The sequence below is a fragment of the Jatropha curcas genome, chromosome 8 (genome assembly GCF_041381405.1).
Source record: "Jatropha curcas cultivar XTBG-Jc1 chromosome 8, XTBG_Jcur_1.0, whole genome shotgun sequence".
In the NCBI taxonomy this organism is placed as follows: domain Eukaryota; kingdom Viridiplantae; phylum Streptophyta; class Magnoliopsida; order Malpighiales; family Euphorbiaceae; genus Jatropha; species Jatropha curcas.
Window position 1 is genome coordinate 7,566,087 of NC_143158.1, and position 25,132 is coordinate 7,591,218.

Sequence of the window (25,132 nt, forward strand, 5' to 3'; positions counted from 1 at the left end):
GGGGTAGTCTCTAACCAAGGGTAGGGCTATGACAATTGGTATCAGAGCCGGCCTCGTGCCCTCTGGCTGGTGGTGGGGCAAACCTCAGCGAGGACGCTGAGTCCCTTAGGGGGGGTGAATGTGACATCCTGGACATCAGGGGGCATCACCTTAGGCGAATCCCACATCGGCTACGGACGAGGTAAACGATCGATACATAAGAGGGGTAGTCCAAGTAAGTCCTACTCCTTATACTTTGATCTTTTTGTTTCATTCAAGTAAGTCCACTTCTTTTACTTATTTATGGTACATCCCATTTTACTCCACTCTGGCGTTAACCGGTTTCTAGTTCGACCCGACTCGATTCATGTATATGCAACGATTCGATTCAATAGGATGTTACAATTCTTTGCTTCACATAAATATAATCAGTTTCTTTAGCTAATTGACAACTAACTGAAATCTTTTATGCATTTATATATAAACAAAAGTTATACCATTAAGTTAGTTAGCTTTTAACTATTATAGAACTCCTTATCAAGCCTTTATTTCATCATCCTTGTTTAAGGTATAAACAACCTCTTTAAACATTTACTAAAATTCTAAACTAGTCACTAAGAACCAATGCTTCAATTAAATTACAATTTAATAAATACTTCTACTAGGTAATCCAACTCACAACTTCAGCATATAACTAAAGCTTCCTAAATTTCCTCCATCTTGCCACGAAAATACGATTTCTAGATTATAGTTAAACAAGTTTACAATCGAATCGTTACCTAACAAGATTGAAGCTATTAAGCAATAACCAACGGTATCCAACACAAAAATATTGAGGATATATCCATTTCTATGTTAGTTCATATAAAAATGGCTCCGATTATCTGCAATAGCTACTGCCCACTGAATGCAATAGGTTCTCCTTAACTTAAACTTATATTTATATGCACAAATTTAAGTCATTTCCCATCAAAACTTAGATTCTTAACCTCCTATAATCCATATCAAAGCAATGATTTATAGAAATAATGAAAAATAGTTGCTGTCATTTTAAAATTGTTCTAATTTATTATATAGAATTTGCAGCAAACACACTAACCTATACATTTTCTTATATAATTTCAGTCTATAGCTCATTTGAAATGATTAAAATTCAAGATTTCCTTCGATATCAAGAACTTTAAGTATATGGCTAACTAACTACTGTCAATCCAAGGAGTCCTTTATTATTCATAAAGATTGTAATAGAAGCAATAATCTAACCATTTTTATATAAGAATTCAGTTTATATACCAATTTAAAGAGCAAAAAGTGAAATTCCTAATAATGTTCACATAAACAGTAGCTAAGATTCAATTCCTCCATAAAAAAAAATATATATATATTTATGAGCAAATCCTTCAATTTAGTTCCATAGAATTGAAGAAATATACCGACTAGTGTCGAAATTCACCTTACCCAACTATAAAACATGTCGGAGATTACATATTCCAGTCAAGTGATCGGAAAAACATAGCTTCTCATTCAACTTACTGCTGTGTCGTTACTGGACCGAAAAAACGAGGATGGCGGGCGGAGAAGAGCTTGCGACGAGGTGGGAGGTCTCGTCTATTGGGTTTGGTTTAAATCATGGGCTTGTTGGGTTTTCCACATGGTTTAGAGATTTTTCAATAGATTTGAATTGGTTTAGAAGTTTGGCTTAGCAATATAAAATGCATTTATATTAAATAAATTCATAAGGTATTATTACTTTAAATAAAATAATACCATACAATATTATTTGTTAAAATTGATATTTAAAGTTTTAAAAGAAAAACTTTGAAAATAAAATTTCGGGTTCTTTCAATATATACACACATTCAAACTAGAGAAATTCCACGATATGATAAAACAACTTAAATTTTCTAGAAGCACAATATGATAAATATATACATTATTACTAATTATGCTACAAAATGAGTAATTTATTACTCGATAATCATAATTATTGGATTACTTAAAAAGTTTTCAATTATAATTTTGTATGAAATTTTTTTTATTATTAATAATAATTAACCCTTATAATTAGTCATAAATTAATGACCATTTGAAATTTTAAAAATTATTCATTTAATTTTTTAATCCAAATATAATATAATAAGAATGATTTTAAAAGTCAAATTAATATTTTTTTTCATAATAATTTAGGTAGTTTCTGGATCTAAATTTGAAATAGATATTTTTAATTTGAATTTTAATTGTAAAACTATAAAAATTAAGCATGGTAACAAAGTTAAAAAGAAAGAAAGTAATTATATTTATTATTTGAATATCAATAAAAGTTTTATTCAAAATTCTTTATGCATGCTATATTTTTTAATCTCTAAAACTTTGATGAAGTAATTATTAAAATTATTAAAATTATTTTTCATACCTTCCTATATGGATGACACCATTGTCTTTTCACGGACATAAAATATAAAAATCGAATAAAGTATCAAATATCAAATTACTAATAAATCACTTTACAAAAACATAGAATAAATTAAAAAAATTTAAGTTTTTTATCTTATTAATTAGAAATAATTTACTTAAAATGAAGAAATATACCTTGGAGACATTGAGTTTTCTTCGTGAAGAATATCAATAAACAGAAATAATTAAAATGGAAAAACTCGAATCAAATACACTAATCCAAGATCACATGTAAATGTAAATTAAGTCCTAATGATCATCCATCCAATATTTCATAAGCATTATAGAATTATAGTAAATAATACCCAAAAAAAAAAAAAAGTTATAATAGTTAAACTAATAGCCTCAAAGATCTTGGTGAATATGAATTATTATATCTAAAAAAAAATACAGTGGATTTTTAATTGTTTCAAAACGTTTATAATGCTCATTTATGTATAGTTGTATATTATTTTGAGGAATAATATTTATTTCATCCTCTAAACTTGATGAAATATATAATTTTAGCCGTAAATTAAATTTTTTTTACATTTTACCTCTTAATTTACACCAAAAGCATCAAAAAGGTAATTTTTATAAAAAATAAAACAAAACAATAACATTGAAAAAAATAAAATCGTACTAGAGGAACAATAATATTACGAGAGGCTCTTAATTATGGCTTGTATTGAGAAAATTATACTTCATGAAACTTGTTAATCAATGGTATTTCCTCTTTGTCAAAAAAATAAAACAATAATATTAGTGTTCTTAATTAATAAAATTTATTAGTCTAAAAAATGTTTTTTAGATTTCTGTTCTTAAATTAAATAGTTTTTATTAGTTAAGAATATTAAAATACTTAACAATAATATCCTTTTTGATTTGTTCGAAAAAATAGTTCATTTTACTTTTTGTATTATAGTTAATTTTTAAACTGTCTATTATATCTTTATTAAATTTTATTTTATTTTCAATAATTTTTATCAATTCTTACTTATTATTTAAATATAATAATTACTCATGTGTTATTTAAGATGAATATAATAAAAAAACTATATAAATAAAATTATTTTTTAACTATAATAATTATTATTTTTAATCTGTGTGAAAATAAAAAGTGAACTAGGTACGGAGGAAGTATTATTTTATATTGGACTTTGATAATTTGGTGTATAATTATATATAAAAAAATTAATATTTGAATTACATATTGCGACAAGTTATGGGAGCAAAATAGCATTATGCCTTATTTCCGTAATATATACTTTTCGTCAAAAAAAAAAAAAAAAATGACTTTAGAGTACCAATTGTGGGTCTGACTTCTCATTTGCACACTTTAAAAAGAAAGAAAGAAAGAAAAAGAAGAAGCAGGGACAGCAGCAGAAGAAGAAGAAAGAAAGAAAGAAAGAAAGAAAAGCTGGCGTGACGATGATCTTTTAGTATTACTATTAGGGGGATACATAATAATCGTTCATCCGTATTCTAGAACAGAGAAAAACAGAAATGGGCGTGGTTTCTGTGGACGACTTGCAAATATCGCCGTCCGGCGATTTGCATCCCGGAAAAGAGCAACAAGCAGCCGGAGTTGGAATACTCCTTCAGATCATGATGCTTGTTCTCTCCTTCGTCCTTGGCCACGTTCTTCGTCGCCATAAATTTTATTATCTACCTGAAGCCAGCGCTTCTCTTCTTATCGGTAATTTACTGGTTTCCTTCTTTCTTTTTTTTTTTTTTTTTTTTTTCTTTTTTTTCTTTTAATCAGAACAGTAATGGGAGTTTTAGGGTTTAGCTTTTGTCTTATGATTTCTGAAAATTGGTCTCTCTTTCCAGGTCTAATTGTAGGTGGACTCGCTAACATCTCAAATACTGAAAATAACATCAGGTTCTTCTACTTCTTCCTTCCTTTTCCCCCTAAATATAATTACTTAAGCATTTTTTATGTATACTTATCATCGGGAATTTTTTTCTGTTTTTTTGGCTTGCAGGACATGGTTTAATTTCCATGAGGAGTTTTTCTTCTTGTTTCTGCTACCTCCTATTATATTATATCCAAACTTTTGTGTTCATTTCAGTTATTTATTTATTTTTCTGTTTCCTTTACATTAATATATAAAAATGTTAAATTGTTTATATACATTTTAGTTTCCTTGACATTAGCTTTTATACTGAGTCAGGGTTCAGTTTATCACCTGTAAGTAATGTCCTTTTTCTTCTCCATTTAGTATACTATTGGAAAATTAGATGCTTTATGTAATTTTCTACTTAATGACTTGTTTGGTTGTTATTCTTTTATAGAAACCATTCTTTTCCAACTTTGGAGCCATTGTTACCTTTGCTATCTTTGGAACCTTTATAGCTTCCGTTGTTACAGGTGTTCTGGTGTAAGTATTTCTACATTTTTCAAATAGCTGTTTTGTAGGCATTAGATTTTTTCTTTTGCTAACTTTTTTTCAATTGCTTCCTTGTTCAGTTACCTTGGCGGTGTCATGTACCTGATGTACAGACTTCCATTTGTTGAATGTCTTATGTTTGGTGCTCTAATATCAGCAACAGATCCCGTGACTGTTTTATCCATATTCCAGGTGTTTTGGAGTTCTTTCTATTTGTTGCATAGATTAGCTAAAGCATCCGCACATTTTGCAGAAAATGGAAGTAGGTTGTGATGAAGTCATTATCGCAACAAGTGAACGGATATAGAAAATAATCCTCTGAAAAATACAGACACGGGGATAATAAAATGATGCATTCTTGGCATACCTGACATACAACAGTGTTCATCTCCTGCCATTTCTAATATTAACTTTCTTCTTCCACCTCTACTTTTGTTTTTCTAGGCCAAATGACTAAAAGGAACTATACCTTTGACATGAATCATCAGTTTTATCCAATCCTTTAAATTTTATCAATTATATTCTCTGCTTTTTTTTATTGGTAATAAGTTAAACCCATATTTATCTATCCCTCTATTTTCTTCCTTACTTAACTCCTTTATACTATCCCCTCTGTCTCTAAAACTCGAAAACAAGCCAATGATGGAAAGATGACTAAAAGCAAATTAAGAACAAAGAAATCCAGTAATTTTGGTTGTAAGCCTGTCCATTCCTCTCTTGCTTGATCAGTCTTCTTCAACAAAACATTATTCAATTCCGTCTTTCCAAAAGTTTTTAGCTATGTAGGACTAATACAGAAAATAAATGGCAGGACAATGCCTCCCAATAGTCATCTTTTATCAAGAGATTCTGGAGGAAGTTAATCTTGTAATCTTTTATGGAAATAAATGAACATTTTTTTTTTTTTTGCATTACTGTGAAGTACATATCCAGAGTGAACAGTATTTTTTTTTGCATTATTGTGAAGTACATATCCAGTTAGGAAAATTTTGTAGGATGTTGATTAGGCCTTAGCCCTTCAGTGCATCTATACTTTACACCATAAAGTGAGCATGGTTGATCTGCTGCTAAGTAGCTGGAAGTAGCAAGGAGGGACCAGATATGGACTGAACACATTTGAAAAATAATGGAGGTGAGCATGGCCAGATGGTTAAGCCAATTGTGACAAAATGTTTTAATGTGCTAGTAAGGAAGAGGGATTGCATTCTCATGGAAGTGGCACAAACCCTTAGTAAATAAAACACATGGTTGAAATTGTAATGGATAATATACAACAAAAAATGACTGTAATTAGTCGTGGTTATGTTTGGTTGAGTTTAGGGCTTGAAGTTTTTGAACGTTTATATCCAATATGATTCTGCATGCATGTTGGTGCACAAGTTATTCTTGCGTGGCTAGGGGCCAAAACCACATAATTGATCTCTATACTGTCTATGCATGGAGGTTCCAACATAGGAAGTTGATTGCAGCATTTGTGCATTAGACAGGAAATAGGCAGATAAAAAGAGTGAGATGCTCAATTCATATGAATAAAAATTTTCACTTCAACTGCATGCTGAATGCTGTGAGCGATTATGGATATAATTTTTTAGCTAGTGCCTTCTCTTTTGTGCTTATCTATTTATAACGTTTGTATGGTGTACATAATTCCAGGAACTTGGCACAGATATGAACCTTTATGCTTTGGTGTTTGGAGAATCTGTCTTGAATGATGCGGTAAGCCTCAGTTGCTTTTTGTTGTTTCATTGTTTTTGATAAGTGCATTTTTCATTGTTTTGAATTAAGACTTAATTCACTGGCTGATTTTTTTGTTTTGTGGTTTCAAAATTGTCAGATGGCAATTTCCTTGTATAGGTATGTAATTCCTGCACTAGATCTCAAATATACAATATGATTAACATTCAGTTTTGAATCAAGCGTTGTCTGGTATGCAGGACAATGTCCTTAGTAAAAAGCCATGCACCATCTGGATCAAATTTCTTCATGTTGATTGTGAGATTTCTTGAGACATTTGTTGGCTCTATGTCAGCTGGTCAGTCTTGGCAATCTCTTTTCCGTTCCTGCAGCTAATTACTTTACACATATTTCCACGATTATTTATATTTTATATTTTGCTAAGTTTAATCAAAATGGCCAGGCTTATGGGTTGATGTTGTGGAGAAAAGTTGTATTGTCTTGATAATTTTGTGCTTCAACATCTTTATTAGCCTGGCAAAACAATACTGGTTCATTCTATTACCTGAATTGACCAGGATATGTGCTTGGAATAAACTTTTAAAGCATCTTCTAGGTTTGACATCATTGAAGGTTTTTGACTCCTTGGTGACTGTTAATGGTCTGGAAATTAGTTTTAGTAGAGTGAAAGAATGGGGTAAAAATTATTTATATAAAGAACAATAACTTGAGAAAGAGGAAGGATTATTCAAGACATATTTTGGTGTCAGTATCAAATGAATAATATCATTTTTGAAAGGATGAGTTTACAAATCAGTTGATAATGCAACTTATCTGGAAGAACATATTATTCCATTTTATTTTTGATTTACGGGTCTATAAACCTATTACTGTTATAAAATTGTTTCCTATGTTATTTAGTTAATTTAGGTTTTGTTTCCCTGTAATTCAAGCTTAACTAAAATTTATTGGATTCTTATTTTTCCAGTTCTATTAGTGCCTAATGAGGAACTATTCATGCTTTGTGATTTTTCTTGTTATGTTATATGTTAGGGAGATTGCATATTTTTCTTTTCTTTTTTTTTCTGGGACACTAGGATTATCTTTTTCTTGTTACTGAAGGTTGTTTAATGTGTAGATATGATCTAACTTCGTTACTGTGCTTCTATCCGACTTCAATTTTAAGATGAGAAATTTCTGTGGTATTCTCAAATTTTAAAACTTTGGAACCTAAGATTAGCCATAAACTTTATAAGATGACAACACCAGAAGACAACTTTAGTGGTGAGTCCTTTTGAACTTAAAATTTTCATAATTCTCCCATATAGATTGGTGATTGCTTGATTGAGTTTTTGCTGGATCTTCATCATATAATTTTGTTAGAAGTGAACCATTTTCACTTTGAGCTGTATTTGAACTAGATTTCTGCAATTAAAAGTGAAATGGGTATGTTAGAAACAAACACATTTCTTAATGACCTACCAAGAGAAAAACCTGGTTTTGGTATAGTTGCTTACAAGCAACTTATTCAGTTATGCAACGGTAACACTACTTAAAGGAACTCAATATCCCCTTTTAGACACAAAGGAAACTATAATCTAACTTTTGTTTCACCTTATGTAGGTTTTTATTTTTATTTTTAATTTTGCATGCGTATATGTACTTGAGTGAGTGAGAGACAGTGAGGGATCCGACCTTTCAGTGACTGATTTTTCATTAGTTTGATATCAATCCTTATTTTCTTAGATTTTACTATCAATTCCACTTGATAGGTTCTGTGTCCTATTCAAGATGACTTGACAATTCCTGAAATATTGTTGTACAGGTGTGGGAGTTGGTTTTACTTCTGCATTGATATCCTTTTTTTTTTTTTTTTTTTTCATTCTTTCATTATCATTCTTATATGCTTTACTTAGAGATCTATCACGTTGAAATGTGTTTTGAAGCCTTAACTCTGAGAACCTTTTCAAGTATGCTGGTTTGGATATTGACAAGTGAGTAGTTGCATCTCTCTCTCTCTTTTTGTGCACCAAACTTCTGATGATTTTTGAAGTGTAGTGATCCTAAATATAATATATATGTTGTTGTCTTTTCAGCCTTCAGAATTTGGAGTGTTGCCTTTTCGTTCTATTTCCATATTTTTCGTAAGCTATCCCTCCTGGACTACTTTTACATTCGGTATTGCTTTTTTCCCAAATCTGGAAGATCTATGGTTCATATAATTGGAAACTTTTTTCATTTTTTTAGGTACATGCTTGCTGAAGGTCTTAGCCTCTCTGGTATTGTGTCGATCTTGTTCACAGGAATGGTAGGCAAATTTGTGAAATTTTGATTGTATAGATCACCTACTACTGATGGAACACTGATATGGTAAATGACGTATTTTAGGTCATGAAACACTATACCTACTCAAATTTGTCAGAAAAATCTCAGCGATTTGTTTCTGCGTTTTTTCATCTAATATCGTCGCTAGCTGAAACATTTGTGTAAGGGAATATTTTATTCTCATTGAGTGATTAAATTGCTTCTAAGTATGTGGTAGCCAATCTGCTACTGACTTGTATGTCCAATTTCAGATTTATATACATGGGGTTTGATATTGCAATGGAACAACATAGCTGGTCTCACGTTGGATTTATCTTTTTCTCAATTGTATCCTTGCTTTATGTTTGTTAAATATAACCATTTTAATGTGAGAGATACAGTTGTTACTCCTTAACCTGCATTATGACTATCACAGATATTTATTGGAGTTGCAAGGTTAGAATGTTCATTATTTTTAGCTTGTTAATTTTCCAACTCGAGACCTAATTTTTTTCATTTTGATGTTTGCCAAATCATGTTATACTATCTTGTATCCTGAAACTAGTAATCAAGTTAGGCAATAAATCTTTGCAGGGCAGCAAATATCTTTTCTTGTGCATATTTGGTCAATTTGGTTCGACCTGCTCATCGTAAAATACCTTTAAATCACCAGAAAGCACTTTGGTACAGCGGTAAGAATAGCAATCACAAATCTGATGAGAACCCTTACTTTCTTTGATATCGTTAAATTCGAATTTGTTATTGGTATGAGTAGGACTTCGAGGGGCTATGGCCTTTGCCCTTGCTTTGCAATCAATTCATGATCTTCCAGAAGGACATGGCCAGACTATATTCACTGCAACCACTGCTATAGTTGTGTTGACGGTAGGCACAATTACTCTTTTCCTTAAACTAAAGCATTTTATCAAAGATCTTATATTTGAGTATGTAGAATGTGGACATGGTGCAATTTCTGATAGTATTATTAGGCCAATAGCAGCTTGATTTCCAATTGAACCAACTTGAATTGGTAAAGCTGAAGATGATTCTAGGTTGGGGATCATCAATTGAGTATAGATTCCTACCCACTACGAACTATAGATACATGCACGGATGCACCTTTGGGCATGTGTTGTACATATATACAATTGTATTTAACATGTGGTTGATATGCTCTTATAGTACAATACAATTGCAATACTATTATTGATGTTTAGAATTGATGAAGTTTTAATTTAAGAGAAATTATTGACTACCATTTATGAAAATTCATGAGTTGTTCTCAAAAAAACTAAATTTGTTTTTTCATGCACACTTTGAGTGGAAAATGGCTGCTATCTGGTATGGTTGTTCAAAATATTGCCCTGCTTTGAGTTGCACAGATTTAAAACCTGTGTCAGACTTGCTTGAAACCTGATGCTTAATTTTCCAATCATTCCCTGTATGTGAGTTAGTAATGCCACTCAAACTATTCTTTTTACTTCTAACATTTTAAACAATAATTCAGGTGCTGTTAATTGGAGGTTCAACTGGTACCATGTTGGAAGCCTTGCAAGTCATTGGAGATGGACATGAATTTGCTGGGCCCGTGGGTGAAGTAATGTCTGCTAACAATAATTTCCCTCTTATACCTGCCTGTTTTAATTCTGCTAAAACATATATCTATTTGTAGAAAAAATGCTTCATTTGGTTCATGGAATGGAACAGTAGGAAATGAATAATTATTCCATGGCAATAGATTAATTATATTAATTTTATATCCCACAAATTTGTAAAATGTGTTTTTGTTTAATAATAATGATTGCACACGAAAAATTTCAACTGAAATTTTAGATTTGGAATAGCTTTTTCTCTTTCACGGAACACTTATTCCACATTTAAAATTTTGAACAGTAGTTGAGAATAGCTATTTGACATGAAATGATTATTCATTCCTGTTCTATTCAATGAACCAAAGGAAGCAACAAGGTAAAAATTTCTTTCATCCTCCTCTTTTTTATGGATCACATTTTTGATAATTTCTGCACTTATTTAATTATTTCTGGAGGAGGAGAGGGGCAGTATGATCCCTGTGCTCAACTTCAACAATTATACTATGCAATTTTATTTTGCTAGAATAAAATGCTACTGCTTCTCATTAAGTCAAGTAGCTTATAAATCATGACTATCAGGATAGGAGAGAGGATTTCGTGTTTAGCTAGTCAGCACGTCCTCACCTAAAAACTTAATGTTCTGGTGAATCATACGTTGATTCTTATCTTCATGGGATTTAGCGCCTTGACAATCATTATTAATTTCCAGCACTTTTTTTTTTAAAAAAAACAAAAGAAAAAGCAAGTCTCCACTTGCTTATGCTCTAGCTTCAGTCAGCATGGCCAACTAAGACACCAAACTCTGGTTGTTAAACTACCTGATATGAGGCAGTATGGTCTTAGCCACATCATTCATGCACTGTTTGTTCCTCATTTGCACCTTTTGAAGGATTAGTTTTATGATATTTGAATTGCTTCCATTCGGGAATATGGAATTTTTTAAAGTTTTTTGCATCATTTGTTAAGATTTTCCTCAAGGTCAATGAAGGTGTTGCGAGCAATTGTGCGCACAAGAATATGTGTGGTTCTGGACGTGAAATGCTCTCATGCTAGACTCATTATCATGCAGCAATCTCAGCTCCTGCCTTACCTTCATTCAGTCCACTGTGTCTATAAATTGCTCAGTTTGATAAGGTCAAATAGTTGAATTAGGACACCTGCTACAACCATGTTATTCACCAAGTCACTGTTATCTGTTTCAGAGTTTTGAGGGGAATAATGGTTACATTGCTCCCTCTTATGATGAGGATTCAGCATCAGGGAACAGGTTGAGGATGAAGCTTAAAGAGTTCCACAGGAGGTAAAATCTGAAAATTTATCTTCATGCAACTTTGGCTTTCCTTCCTTTTTTTTCTTTTTTTTTTTTTTTAGCTTCAGCATTTTTCCCCCATATGCAGTGCGGCATCATTCACAGCATTAGATAGGAATTACCTCACCCCTTTCTTCACAAGTCAAAATGGAGATGAAGAAGAAGATTTCGGTAAGAGTTGCTAACAGTTCTTGATTAAGATATGGTTTCTGCAGTCTGCTGATGAAAATTTGTCTTGTACATTGCTGCTAGGGGATTTTATGCAGAGATATAGTAGCACTTATAGCACTAAATATAGTTATTGATGGATCAATTACTTTGCCCTTGCATTTTGGGGTTACAGTTGAACAAATTTTGAATAAATGTAGGTGGTTGACCGGCGCTGAGCAGCTTGCTTGGTTGATTATTTAAGCTTGATTTGGGCCAGTGTGATAGCTAGAATGAGTAGGAACTTTGTTAAAACCACCAGAAGTATTTTAACCAAGAGTAGCTAGGTGGTAAAATGGTAGAAGAGAACAGTTTTTAGGGGTTGTTTGCAGATAAATTAGGGATAGTGAACTGTACCTGTGAACAATAGAAGCATGGTCGTATACAAAATTGAACTACTTGTGAACTTCTAAGATAGATAATGGACTTCAAAACCTGTCCTAGTCCTCTAAGAAATTGTTTTCCCAAAGAAAACTTAAAGAAATGATATTATGCCAAGGCAATAAGTGTCAGTGATGTTAGTATACTATTGTACTTAATTGACTATACTGTTGTAAGATAGCTGTAAATAACTATCAATTAGGAGACAATTTAGGCATCAATTAGGGAGCTAATTAAGGCTGTAAATGTCAACCATAATTAGGAGACAATGGGCATCAATTAGGAGACAAATTAGGCATCAATTAGGAAGCCAATTAAGGCTGTAATTGGCAGCCATAATTAGGAGACAATAGGCATCAATTAGGGCTGTAATTTAGGAATTTATATCCAAATTTGTGGATACTTCAGCCTATTTAAACCCAACCAGCTTGGGAGAATGGACAAGCAAAATTTCTATCAAAATTCTATTGAAATACAGCAAGTTTGTCATGGTATCAGAGCCTAGTTAGGCAATTTTAGAGCTGTTCTTTTATGAGTTTCAGCTTTTTTTTTTTTTTGAAGAACAAAGTGCAGATTCTGCTGTCTCTAATTCTGCAGTTTCTGTTTCTGCTTTCTTTGTTTAGTTCATATCTTTGATGAACTCTCGGTCATAGAAATTCTGAATTTCTATTTGGAGGTTCTCTTCGTTTGGAAGAGATTCTGGTGGACATATTTCTATCCTGCAACTTTCTGCTTGTAGGATTTTCATCTTGGTGGCTTTGCTGCTTCTTCTCATAGACCTGTTCCTAGTTTTGTTATTGCTACTTTTGCATTTCTGGTCTCCTTGTGCTATTTGAGATGGCAACTTCAAATGCAGTTGAGAGTTTTCATGTTCGTTTCACCGGAAAAAATTACTCTTCATGGGAATTTCAGTTTCAGCTCTTTGTTACAGGAAAAGAACTATTGGGCCATATAGATGGAAGTGATCCAGCTCCTAAAGATGCTAAGGAGTTGCTTCATTGGAAAGTTAGAGATGCAAGAGTAATGACATGGATTCTAGGGTCAGTTGACCCTCTTATTGCTTCTAATCTGAGGTCTTCTAAAACTGCAAAAGCCATGTGGGATTACTTAAAAAAGGTCTACCATCAAGACAATGCTGCAAGACGTTTTCAATTGGAGAGTGATACTGCTAATTTTTCCCAAGGAAATCTCTCCATTCAGGAATATTATTCTGGTTTTCAGAATTTATGGGCCGAGTTTACCGACACTATTTATGCTAAAGTGCCTGCAGAATCTCTCTCTATACTTCAAGAAATTCATGAGCAAAGCAAAAGAGATCAATTCTTAATGAAGTTAAGGTCTGAATTTGAGACACTTCGCTCAAATTTAATGAGTCGTGTTCCTTCACCTTCTTTAGATATTTGTTTTGGTGAATTACTTCGCGAAGAACGTCTTCTCATTCAAAACTCTCTCCAACAAGAAAATACTGTCAAGGTTGCTTTTGCTGCCCAAGGAAGAGGAAAGGGTCGGGACATGAGTAGAATTCAATGTTATAACTGCAAAAATAATGGCCATATTGCTGCCAATTTTGCAAAGAAGTTTTGCAATTATTGCAAACAGTCAGGACATGTCATAAAGGAGTGTCCAACACGGCCTCAAAACCGAAAAACGAATGCTGCCCCAATTGCACCAAATAATCTCACTCATTTTTGCTGCTCCAACAGTTTCTACAACTCCCTCTTCAGCTGCTGAACCTGTGATTCTTACTCCAGAAATGGTGCAACAAATGATTATTTCAGCCTTCTCCGCCTTAGGACTACAAGGTAAGAATACCTTCTCCTCTCAACTTTGGCTTGTTGATTTTGCTGCCTCAAATCATATGACAAACACATCTAGCATGCTTACCAATGTTCGCAAATATCATGGTTCAACTGAAATTCAGATTGCAAATGGTAGTACAATACCTATTACTGAGATTGGAGATCTTAGACCATGTTTCAACGATGTTTTTATATCTCCAAAGCTCTCAACTAAGCTTCTTTCGGTTGGTCAGTTAGTAGATAACAATTATGATGTGCATTTCTCTAGTAATGGTTGTCTTCTGCAGGATCAGGCATCGGGGACAGTAATCGCGAAGGGGCCTAAAGTTGGGAGACTATTTCCACTACTATTTTCCATTCTTCGTATATCTTCATTTTGTACTACAGTTATTAGTCAGAGTGAACTATGGCATGGACGTTTAGGTCATCCTAATCTTGTTATTTTGTCTCATTTATCAAATTTTGGTTTCTTGGGCAATAAAGAACTCCTTGCTAAGGTTCCTTTCGATTGTTCCACATGTAGACTTGGTAAAAGCAAAACTCTTCCTTTTCCTTCTAATGGTAGTCGTGCTATCCAATGTTTTGATATAATTCATAGTGATGTCTGGGGCATTACACCCGTTATTTCTCATGCTCAATACAAGTACTTTGTGACATTTATTGATGATTACAGTAGATATACATGGGTATACTTCCTTCATTCTAAATTTGATGTATATTCTGTTTTCAAGACCTTTTTGGCCTATGTTAAGACTCAGTTTTCTACTTGTATTAAAATATTACGATCTGATTCTGGGGGAGAATATATGTCTCATGAATTTCAGAATTTTCTTCGTGAGCAAGGGATTCTCTCACAACGTTCTTGTCCTTATACACCACAACAAAATGGAGTTGCTGAGCGTAAAAATCGTCATCTTTTGGATGTAACCCGAACTTTGTTAATTGAATCTTCAGCTCCATCTAAGTTTTGGGTTGAAGCCTTATCTACTGCAACTTATCTAATTAATAGAATGCCTTCTTAGGTATTAAATCTTGACTCCCCATAATTTCGTCTGTATCATCAATATCCTAATTATCATGATTTACACACATTTGGTTGTGTTTGTTTTGTTCATCTACCTTCTCATGAACGTCATAAACTTTCAGCTCAATCAGTTAAATGTGCATTTATGGGTTATAATTCTTCTCAAAAGGGTTTTGTTTACTATGATTCCACTTCTAACAAATTTCGTGTTTCTTGAAATGTTATTTACTTTGAGCATCAATATTTCTTTCCTAATCTTGCTAAGTCTTCTTCTAATTCTCCCATTCTTCCAATTTTCGAGGATTTACCAATTGTTCCTAATCGGTTTAAGCCTGGATTTGTGTATGAAAGACGTCAACCAACGGTGCCTCTTCCCGAGACTGATCCCTCATCTATGTCTGATTCTCCTGAATCTACTCTGCGTCGATCTACCAGAGTATCTCGACCTCCAAGACGGTATGGTTTTTCTAATAATCCTGCTGGATATTCTGCAACTTTATCTGATATTTCTATTCCGTCTTGTTACTCACAAGCCTCCAAGAAAGAATGTTGCCAAAAAGCCATGCAGGACGAACTTCAAGCTCTTCACGACAATCATACATGGGAAATTCTTCCTTGCCCTCCAAATGTTAAGCCCATTGGATGTAAATGGGTTTATTCAGTCAAGCTTCGTTTTGATGGAACTTTGGATCGATATAAAGCTCGATTGGTTGCTCTTGGCAATAAGCAAAAGTACGGAGTGGACTATGAGGAGACCTTTGCTCCAGTTGCAAAAATGACTATTGTCCGTACTATTATTGCAGTTGCTGCTTCTCAGGGTTGGCCTCTTCATCAAATGGATGTCAAAAATGCTTTTCTTCATGGTGATCTTAAAGAAGATATTTATATGACACTTCCACTGGGTTTGACTTCCTCATCTTCAACACATGTGTGTAAGTTAAAAAGGTCTTTGTATGGCCTAAAACAAGCTCCACGTGCCTGGTTTGACAAGTTTCGGTCTACCTTACTTCAGTTTTCCTTTGTGCAAAGTAAATATGACTCCTCTTTGTTCCTTCATAAGAGTTCTGCTGATTTTGTTCTACTCCTTGTTTATGTAGATGATATTATTATCACTGGCACTAACACATCAACGATCCTCCATCTTCAACAATCTCTTCAAACTTCTTTTAATATGAAGGATCTTGGTCCACTTACATATTTCTTAGGGCTGGAAGTTCACTATGATTGTTCTGGAATATTTTTACATCAACAAAAATATACTAAGGATTTGATTACTTTAGCAGGCCTTCAAGATTCATCCCCAGTTGATACTCCTTTGGAATTAAACGTCAAGTACCATAGTCAAAACGAAGATCTTCTTCCTGATCCATCTCTTTATCGGCAATTAGTTGGCAGTTTGAATTATCTGACTATTACAAGGCCCAATATTTCTTTTGCAGTACAGCAAGTCAGTCAATTCATGAGTACTCCGCGTCACTTACATCTGGTGGCAGTTCGTCGAATCATTCGCTATCTTCTTGGCACATCTTCTCGGGGTTTATTCTTTCCTACTGGCTCTCCCGCACGCCTTGTTGCTTATAGTGATGCTGATTGGGCCGGTTGTCCAGACACTCGACGCTCTATAACTGGTTGGTGTATGTTTCTTAGCGATTCTTTGATATCTTGGAAAAGTAAGAAACAAGACCGTGTTTCAAAATCTTCTACTGAGTCTGAATATTGGGCTATGTCCGCTGCTTGCTCAGAGATTGTTTGGTTACGTGGGTTACTTGCTGAAATTGGATTTCCTCAGCCTCATTCTACTCCTCTGCATGCTGACAACACTAGTGCCATACAAATTGCTACAAATCCAGTTTTTCATGAACGTACCAAACATATCGAAGTCGATTGTCATTCTATTCGAGAGGCCGTAGATACAGGTGTCATTTCTCTTCCACATGTCTCCACTGCTCTTCAAATTGCTGATGTATTCACAAAATCTATGACAAGACAGCGTCATCAATTTCTCGTTGGCAAATTGATGCTTCTTGATCGCCCAACATCAATTTGAGGGGGGATGGTAGTGATGTTAGTATACTATTGTACTTAATTGACTATACTGTTATAAGATAGCTGTAAATAACTATCAATTAGGAGACAATTTAGGCATCAATTAGGGATCTAATTAAGGCTGTAAATGTCAACCATAATTAGGAGACAATGGGCATCAATTAGGAGACAAATTAGGCATCAATTAGGAAGCCAATTAAGGCTGTAATTGGCAGCCATAATTAGGAGACAATGGGCATCAATTAGGGCTGTAATTTAGGAATTTATACCCAAATTTGTGGATACTTCAGCCTATTTAAACCCAACTTGCTTGGGAGAATGGACAAGCAAAATTTCTATCAAAATTCTATTGAAATACAGCAAGTTTGTCAATAAGGACATAGATTAAGAGCCTAAGATGAAAATAAAGACTCCTAAAGACATCTGGGCCATCATTTTAAGCATCTCTAGTTCTTAATCGAATTATTCCTTAGAGCTTCTCAATGTCTACATCAAGGCCTATCCAATGCAGATGCTTCAGAACTGATCAGTATTGGCCTCCTTCTTTCTTTTCCAATTTCCATATACATGGCTTCATGTTCAAGCCCCTTGTAAATGATTAGCTGTTCTTTTGACTTATTTGACTAACTAGCAAATCTAGCGACCAATAAATCAATTAAAAGGAAGAAACTGCATACCAAGTCTTAAACTGTAGTCCAAAATTTTTGAACCTCTTAAATATGTAAATTCCCCAATTCATTCCTCTTTCTCAAATCTCTTCTAAATCAAAGTCAAAGCCAGTCCTTATTCATTCTAATCCACCAACCCCCAAAAGCTGCTTATGCAAAATCTCAAGTAGTTTTTTTCTTAATTCTAAAGGGCATAAGTTGCAAAATGAAGAATCTGCCAGTGAATTTGAGCAAGTGATTATAAACAATAGATAAAAGATACATTTTGTTGCAGACTACTTGATGGAGAGGGATTTTCTACTTTTGGCAAGATATAGGATTCTAGAATACTAGAACCAAATGGCTGCCATAGAATATCCACCAATATAACACTTAACAAGTAAGATAAAAAAGATGTCGAATTTCTGGCAATTGTTGCTGTTCTAGATCCAAAATTTAGCTGCAGAAGGAACCCCAAGGAGCCTAAATGGCACCATTGGTGCTCAAACAAGATACCCTTATCGCTTGTTTGGTTTATCTTGGAATTGAAATGAGAATGAATGGATGTCTAAGCTGAAAGAATACTTCCAAGTTTTTGAAGTAAATAAAATTATTTTATTAGATTAAGAATAATACTTAAAAATATATTATCATGTTAGTATGAATTAAAGTTCTCCAAACATAGAAATATCTAAAAAATTTTGGATTCCTTGTGAATCAAATTAAAAATGGAACCTCATTCTAAGAATTGCATTCATTTTCAATTTCAGAGAGAAGTGAACATACATAGGGATTGGAGGGAAAAAAATGGTCAAGACTTTTGTTAATGGGAGCCCCTTAAGAGAGCTTCCCAAAGACATGATAGTCTTAATTTTAATTGTTTCACTGGAAAATAATGTACAGCATGTAATTCTGATTAGATCATTTGCAATTGCTACCTTCTGTTAGAAGATGATTTTTTTCTCACACATTGATTTACATCGATCTGACTGTTTGGGTACTTCGACAGATGACCCTATGCCAAGCTCTGGAAGAGGGGATTTCCGCCCTATCTAGATCGACTGTTTGGGTACTTCGACTGATGACCCTATGCCAAGCTCAAGAAGAGGGTATGTCCGCCCTATCTAACATCCACTGACAGTTGAAGACATACAGCATTGTCATATTGAAAGAAATTTGTAGATAATTTACAGGTGAAACTGCATCTTTGCACATATTATGGCCACTCAAATTGCGTTCCTGCCTGCTGAGAGATAGTGTTATACATTATTAGATGTTATACCGACCAGAAATTTCTTAGCATTCGTACATATAACAATTATCAGTGCATCCATTCGCTAATTTCACAATTAGACTGTTTATTTTACACCCAATGCGTTTCATTCCTTCCCACGTAGCTAGTTAGGAACTTAATGCTATTGAAGTTGAAGTTTATGATTCTGAGATTTCGTAGAGTTTTATTTTTACACGTTTTGATGCCAATAATTACAATGCTAGAAGACCCAGTTTATGGACTTTTATCGACATCTAAACCTTGTCTTTCTCTGTTCATCTTATTTTACTGTAAGTTTTATTTAAAGTGTCATATGAATACTTAGTTGTCTGAAATGGTTTGAGTATTTAGGATTTGATATTATATTAGTTTCTTTTTTATATGATTTCTATAATTCACATGACATTCAAATGGAGCTTAAAACTATATTACAAGGACAACTTCTTTTCCCTGGACTCGCAGCTTGTGGTTTACATGGTTGTAACCAAAATTCTGTGTTATAACCAAAATTGTATGGAAGTTATACCTTGTTGTCTCTGAGTAAAGCATAATGCCTGAATTATCCAGTGGAAAAAAAAAAAAAACAAAAGAAAGTGGGAAATTGACTTAAATATTCAATCTATACTAATACTTAAAAAAAAAGTTAAAATTTTATAATCTCTAATAATACAAAAATATTTAAATTATAAAAACTACATATTTTCAGAATTTAATGTCAACCATGAGGAAAATACGTAAAAATAATAAAGTGTGCCACTGCTAGTCTCGAAGCTTATGAGCAACAAGGTAATTGCAAAAGAAAATTATAATCGTACTCTTATATTTTATTAAAATTAATTACCCTACTCTTATATTTTTTAAAATACACTATTATATTTTTAGGTTTGAGATTCTTTTTTCACCCAGTGCCCCGGGCTGTCCTTTTTCTACTCTTTCAAAGAAAGTCTTTTTTCACCAAAACACCCTCTTCTTCCCCTCTCTCTCTCTTCTTGTAAACATTTTCAAAACTCTCTCCATGGCTTAGGGCTTCTCTATCTCTATAACACTTTCTCTCCCTCCGTTATCACTACTATCTACATCTAAGAATCTCTTGATGGATTTTTATTTCACAAACATTCATTTTTTGCAGAAATTTGAGATGGGTCAAAGCTCATAAAGGTAGAAATAAAAACGACAATATATAAAGGAGTTTAGATCTGTAGACAATGTAAGTTTGACAAGTTCTATTTGTATTCTAAGAGCTGAATTGCTTGTGTTGCAACAATTTGTTATAGCTTTTTACTAAATAAAACTGTTGTGCATGAATTAATGAGCAAACAACAAGAATAATAGCAATTATACAATTTCTCTTTCTAGTTTATCTCTCTAAAATAAGAAAAAGAATAAGAAGAAGAAGAGGAGATTAATATAGTAATAGAAATCATTATTCTTCCTTATTGTTATTGTTGAGATAATAATAACATTATGATTTTCAATTTAGATAGAAAATATGTAAAAGTTTTTCTTTCTCTAAATGTCACGACCCGTTTCCGTGGGCCGGACCGGCACTAGGGTCCAGGTAAGCTTAAGGCCCCCGAGGCCCGTAGTAAGCCTAAACTACTCCACTTAAACATGCCACACCATTTAACAGGAACAGTAAGCCCATACAGCTAGGATATAAATATAAATATTGTACAATCCGGCCCAATTTTAGATATCTTAATTAAAGATTAGTTTGGGCCTAATCATGATAAGTCATATTCATAATATGGTTATATTAATCCACCTGCATCTAATATATAACAAGTCGTTTACACAATAACGTATACGACAAAGCCCGATTGAAATACACGACCCTATAACTGCGGAGTTCAATAATATTCTGATAATAGAATAATTAGCACATCCAAAGTTAAATAACAAAAATATAAAATTTACATTTATAACTCTGCGGAGAAGATTTCAGAGCTTCAGTCGAATCAGCTGCTTCCTAGTACCTGGGAGGTTTGGAGAGAAGGGGGTGAGTTTTGCAACTCAGTGAATAATAATAAATAATACACACCACATACAGTCAAGCAAAATGCACCCTAGTATACTGAATGAACACACAACAGTCAACCATATGACATTACATCAGCACCCACAAATAATATCACCTTCAAATAATCACATCACGTGGAAATTAGTCAGTGGAGTCACCGAACCCCCGGTGAGCCGTCCTCCCACATGGCTCATCCTCTCACATGTGCACCAGGGAGCCGATCCCCCATACTGGCCGACCGGTCTAATCCTCATTTGACCAGCACTCTCATTGTTTTTCCATTCTCTCTTTTCTTTTTCATACCAACAGGAGGTAATCCGGTCGTCTCCATCAAATCTAGATCATCAGGCGCTCACAACAGGAGGCCACCCTGCGGGCTGCGATCAAATCTAGATTATCAGGTGTGCCCAATAAAGAAACCAACCTGTGGTTTTCCATATCACACAGATCATAGCAGTAGGTGCACACGGGGGCGCCGATCTCCCATTACCCGGCTAACAGTAATCATATTGGATCCATATAACGGTACGGTCTCACAGTCCCATGGTGACCCACTTCATCCCAATTCCACACAAACAAATCACAATATATGCACAACACAATTATTCAAACAATTTTTTCAATGTACTACACCAAATACATCAAAATATACAATTATGCAACATAAAATAAATATGAGCTTTAATATAAAAATATATATATGTATATATACAAGGTTTGTAAAAAAAAATGCTATGCAAATGCATGTTGATATGCATTATTTATTATTACTCACAGTGGTGGAGAGCGAAATTCTAGCTTTGATTCTGTCCTGGAGGAGCACTAGATGGACCCGGGCGATCTAAGAAATTTAAAGAATGACACCAGAAAATAATTATATCAGATAAAATATTTATTTACCTTTAATAATTTTTATTTCCTATTCTTACTTTTTATACTTAATTATTCTCTATATTAAATTTCTTTTCTGACATAACTTTTATTCTTATTATTATTATTATTTTATTCTATTTTATTTTATTTTATCTAACTCTAGTTTATTTATTTTCTTCTACCGAAATTTATTTTATTTTTATACCAAATTTATTTTTATTTTTCTACCGAAATTTCGGCAGCATCTCCCTTAAAAATTGGACTATCTACCTATTAAAATATCAACAATTTCACAAATATTCAATCCATACGGCCCATCCGTCGGGCAATTAATCAAACAACATTTTCCCATCCTCCTCCAATCTCAACATCACCACACAATCCAAATTATACATTACAATAACATTATATTTAAACTACTTTAATTAAATCAATACTAAAATTATAAAACTGTTAACTACTCACAATTATCAAATTAAATTAACCAAATTACTTAACTACAAATAATAAAATTAATTTAATTAACTAGCATTACTAACATTAACTTAACTAAACTAATTGACTACAAGTAATAAAATTAATTTCATTAACTAATATTACTAAATTAATTAACTTCAAATAATAAAATTAATTTAATTAACTAATATTACTAACATTAACTTAACTAAACTTAACTAACTCATTAATTACAATTAATAAAAATTAATTTCATTAACTAACATTACTAAATTAATTAACTACAAATAATAAAATTAATTTAATTAACTAATATTACTAACATTAACTAGATTAACTAAAATTGTTAAAATTAAACTAACTAAAATAACTAACTTTAATTAACTATCATGAATAAAATTAAATCGATTAACTAAAATGTATTTAAATTAATTATACCCCAAATATAGTTGTTGTCGAATTGCTAGAATGGGAGTTGCCGGGTTGAAGGGCAGCAACTGCTTGTGGCCGGATCTAACTAGCAGTGGCGGAGAGAGGCGGAGAGAGGCGAAGAGAGGCGGCTGGCAGCGAGACTTGCAGCTGGAGCTGCTGCTGTGGGCGCGCCAGACCTGACAGAGGGCCTGACTGTGCGATCTGTGGCGCTGCGTGAGCTAGGACAAGGCGGAACGAGCGACAGAGCTGCTCCAGTGACGAGCGGCAGTGAGAACGGCAGTGGCGCTCGACTGGAGCTGCTGGAGCTGCTGGACAGTGGTGCGAATGCAGGTGCAGGGAAGAAGAAAGGGGAAAGAAAGAAAGAAAGAAAGAAAAGGAAAAGAAGAAGAAGAAGAAGAAGAAGAAGAAGAAAGAAAAGGAAAAGAAGGTGGCGGAGATGGTGTCGCCGGAGATCGGGAAGCGCAGAAAAAAAAAAATGGGGAAGGGGAGTGAGGTGCGCTAGAAATAGAAAGAAAAGAAAATTCTAGATGGTTTGGGTCGAACCGGTTCGGTTCGGTTCGGTTCGGCCCAAATCTTCGGTTTCCAATTGGTTTACAAGTTTTTCAATCGATTTTTGGTTCGGTTTTCCACAGAGTTCACATTAAAATATTAAAATAAATTTCCAAGCTGTCGGTTTATTAAATTTAATTAGAAAATTTTTTGAAAATAAAAATTCGGGTTGTTTCACTAAAAGTTTTAGAGTTTAAGAATTTCTTAATATCAATTTTGATCGGTGATCAAAAAGAAAAATAGATGTAAAAGTTGAGTTTCCCATAATATTCTAATCATTTTGGTAGTTAGATTAAAAGATTCTAAAATAATTCGATTTTTCTCTCACCATTGGCAGCAGCACCAGTGATATTCTGACAAGACAAAAAATGATTTCAGAACAAAATTGATTTTATCATTTAATTAAGGTCATTGAAATGATTTCATAGCAATTTAACATCTGAAAATGTATAAAATAGACAAGAAGAAGAATGGTGTACAACGGACTAAAAACATGAGAATATAGTGATGTATTTTAAAAAAATACAAGAATAAAGTAGTTAATTTTGTTAAAATACAGGGTACGATTATAATTTTTCCCTTTTTCAATTCGAATATATTCTCTACCTTTGACATCCATTTCCAAGAAGTTTGGAAGATACACCATTAGAACACTTTTATAGCTTGTTAGGTTCATCTCGGAATTGAAACAAGAATGGAAAAGGATGTCAAAGCTAGAGAATCTATTCCAAGCCTTTTTTTTTTTTTTTAATAACTAAATAACATTGTTTTATTCAGAAAGAATAATATTAAAAAAATATTTTATCATTTTAATATAAATTAAGGCTCTCCAAATATAGAAATGTTTAAAAATTTTGGATTTGCTGTGGACCAAATACAAATGGATCTTATCCCAAGAATCGCATTTCAATTTCAATTCTGGAGCAGACAAATCATATCACAGGAATTGCAGGAAAAAAAAAGGTTCAGACTTTGTTAATGGAAGGCCCATGAGATAGAAGGATATATACAGATTGTTGATGGATTTTTGAGTAAATTTTTTATATTACGAATTAACATATATAAATAAAAATGGATCTAACGATCAAATAAATTTTAAATTTTCAACATTTTAATCAATTTAATAAATTCTTTTAATTTTATCGATCGCTACTTTTTTTTTTTTATTCCCAAATCACTGACGTGTCCTTTTAACTCCTGAGAACATTGAAGTTGACTGGGATTTCCTCGGGAGCAATTTACCCTATCCAACTAAACCCTAAACCGCGCCGTTTTGAGCTCCTTTCCCACACTTCAATAAACGACACCATTTTACTGAAAAAAAAAAACAAAAACCCAAATGAGCCCTTAATCGTCAAAAAGCAAAAATCGGGGTCCTTTCTTGAAATCGCATTTCTCCAACATACAGTTCCTACTCCTAATCCCTTCTCTTGAAATCGCACCTCTCTTCTCTTCAAATCGCATCAAGAAATTTTCTTGCTATCGTATCTAGAGATAGCCTTGGATTTAGGAATCGACATGAACTAAGTAACATAAACAACTGTGAACCTACTGTTATTGGCTGAGTTTCGTTTTGGTTGAGTTTATTATTATTGGAGACTAGTGTGAACGGCTTCCGCCATGGATCGGGCAGCCACGATGTTAACGTGGCTGATGTTTGCGCTTATTATCGACATACGACTCAGCCTTTGAGGATCTGGGCTAAGTGATTGTCGTTGCTGCCATGGGATATTGCAGGATC

The 25,132-nt window shown here is 33.4% G+C and overlaps 1 protein-coding gene and 1 long non-coding RNA gene across 2 annotated transcripts; one reads left to right on the top strand and one right to left on the bottom strand.

Annotated features, from left to right (window-relative positions):
* The first annotated feature begins 3,736 nt into the window (after window positions 1-3,736).
* Window positions 3,737-19,256, top strand: LOC105643962 (sodium/hydrogen exchanger 6). The gene is made up of 22 exons (XM_012229203.4): window positions 3,737-4,111; window positions 4,246-4,297; window positions 4,401-4,460; window positions 4,582-4,606; window positions 4,711-4,796; window positions 4,886-4,997; window positions 6,459-6,521; window positions 6,640-6,659; window positions 6,740-6,837; window positions 8,305-8,333; window positions 8,442-8,473; window positions 8,576-8,623; window positions 8,727-8,787; window positions 8,868-8,965; window positions 9,056-9,131; window positions 9,220-9,239; window positions 9,378-9,475; window positions 9,559-9,668; window positions 10,291-10,380; window positions 11,578-11,675; window positions 11,773-11,855; window positions 18,798-19,256. Exons 1-22 carry the CDS (start codon window positions 3,919-3,921, stop codon window positions 18,842-18,844), a joined length of 1,599 nt encoding a protein of 532 aa, XP_012084593.1. The 5' UTR covers window positions 3,737-3,918; the 3' UTR covers window positions 18,845-19,256.
* A 1,544-nt stretch (window positions 19,257-20,800) lies between these two features.
* Window positions 20,801-23,329, bottom strand: LOC149494118 (uncharacterized). Its single transcript, XR_016322058.1, has 3 exons — window positions 22,849-23,329; window positions 21,857-21,922; window positions 20,801-21,037 (listed from the first exon to the last, which is right to left on the bottom strand). It is a non-coding gene; the product is annotated as an uncharacterized LOC149494118 (long non-coding RNA).
* Between the last annotated feature and the right edge of the window lie 1,803 nt (window positions 23,330-25,132).

What these genes read in the sequence shown, in the direction of transcription:
- LOC105643962 (XM_012229203.4), top strand. Translation starts at nt 3,919, where the DNA reads ATGGGCGTGGTTTCTGTGGACGACTTGCAAATATCGCCGTCCGGCGAT. An exon ending in AATACTGAAAATAACATCAG is followed by an intron (nt 4,298 to 4,400) that starts GTTCTTCTACTT and finishes TTTGGCTTGCAG; the next exon opens with GACATGGTTTAATTTCCATG. An exon ending in CAGGGTTCAGTTTATCACCT is followed by an intron (nt 4,607 to 4,710) that starts GTAAGTAATGTC and finishes ATTCTTTTATAG; the next exon opens with AAACCATTCTTTTCCAACTT.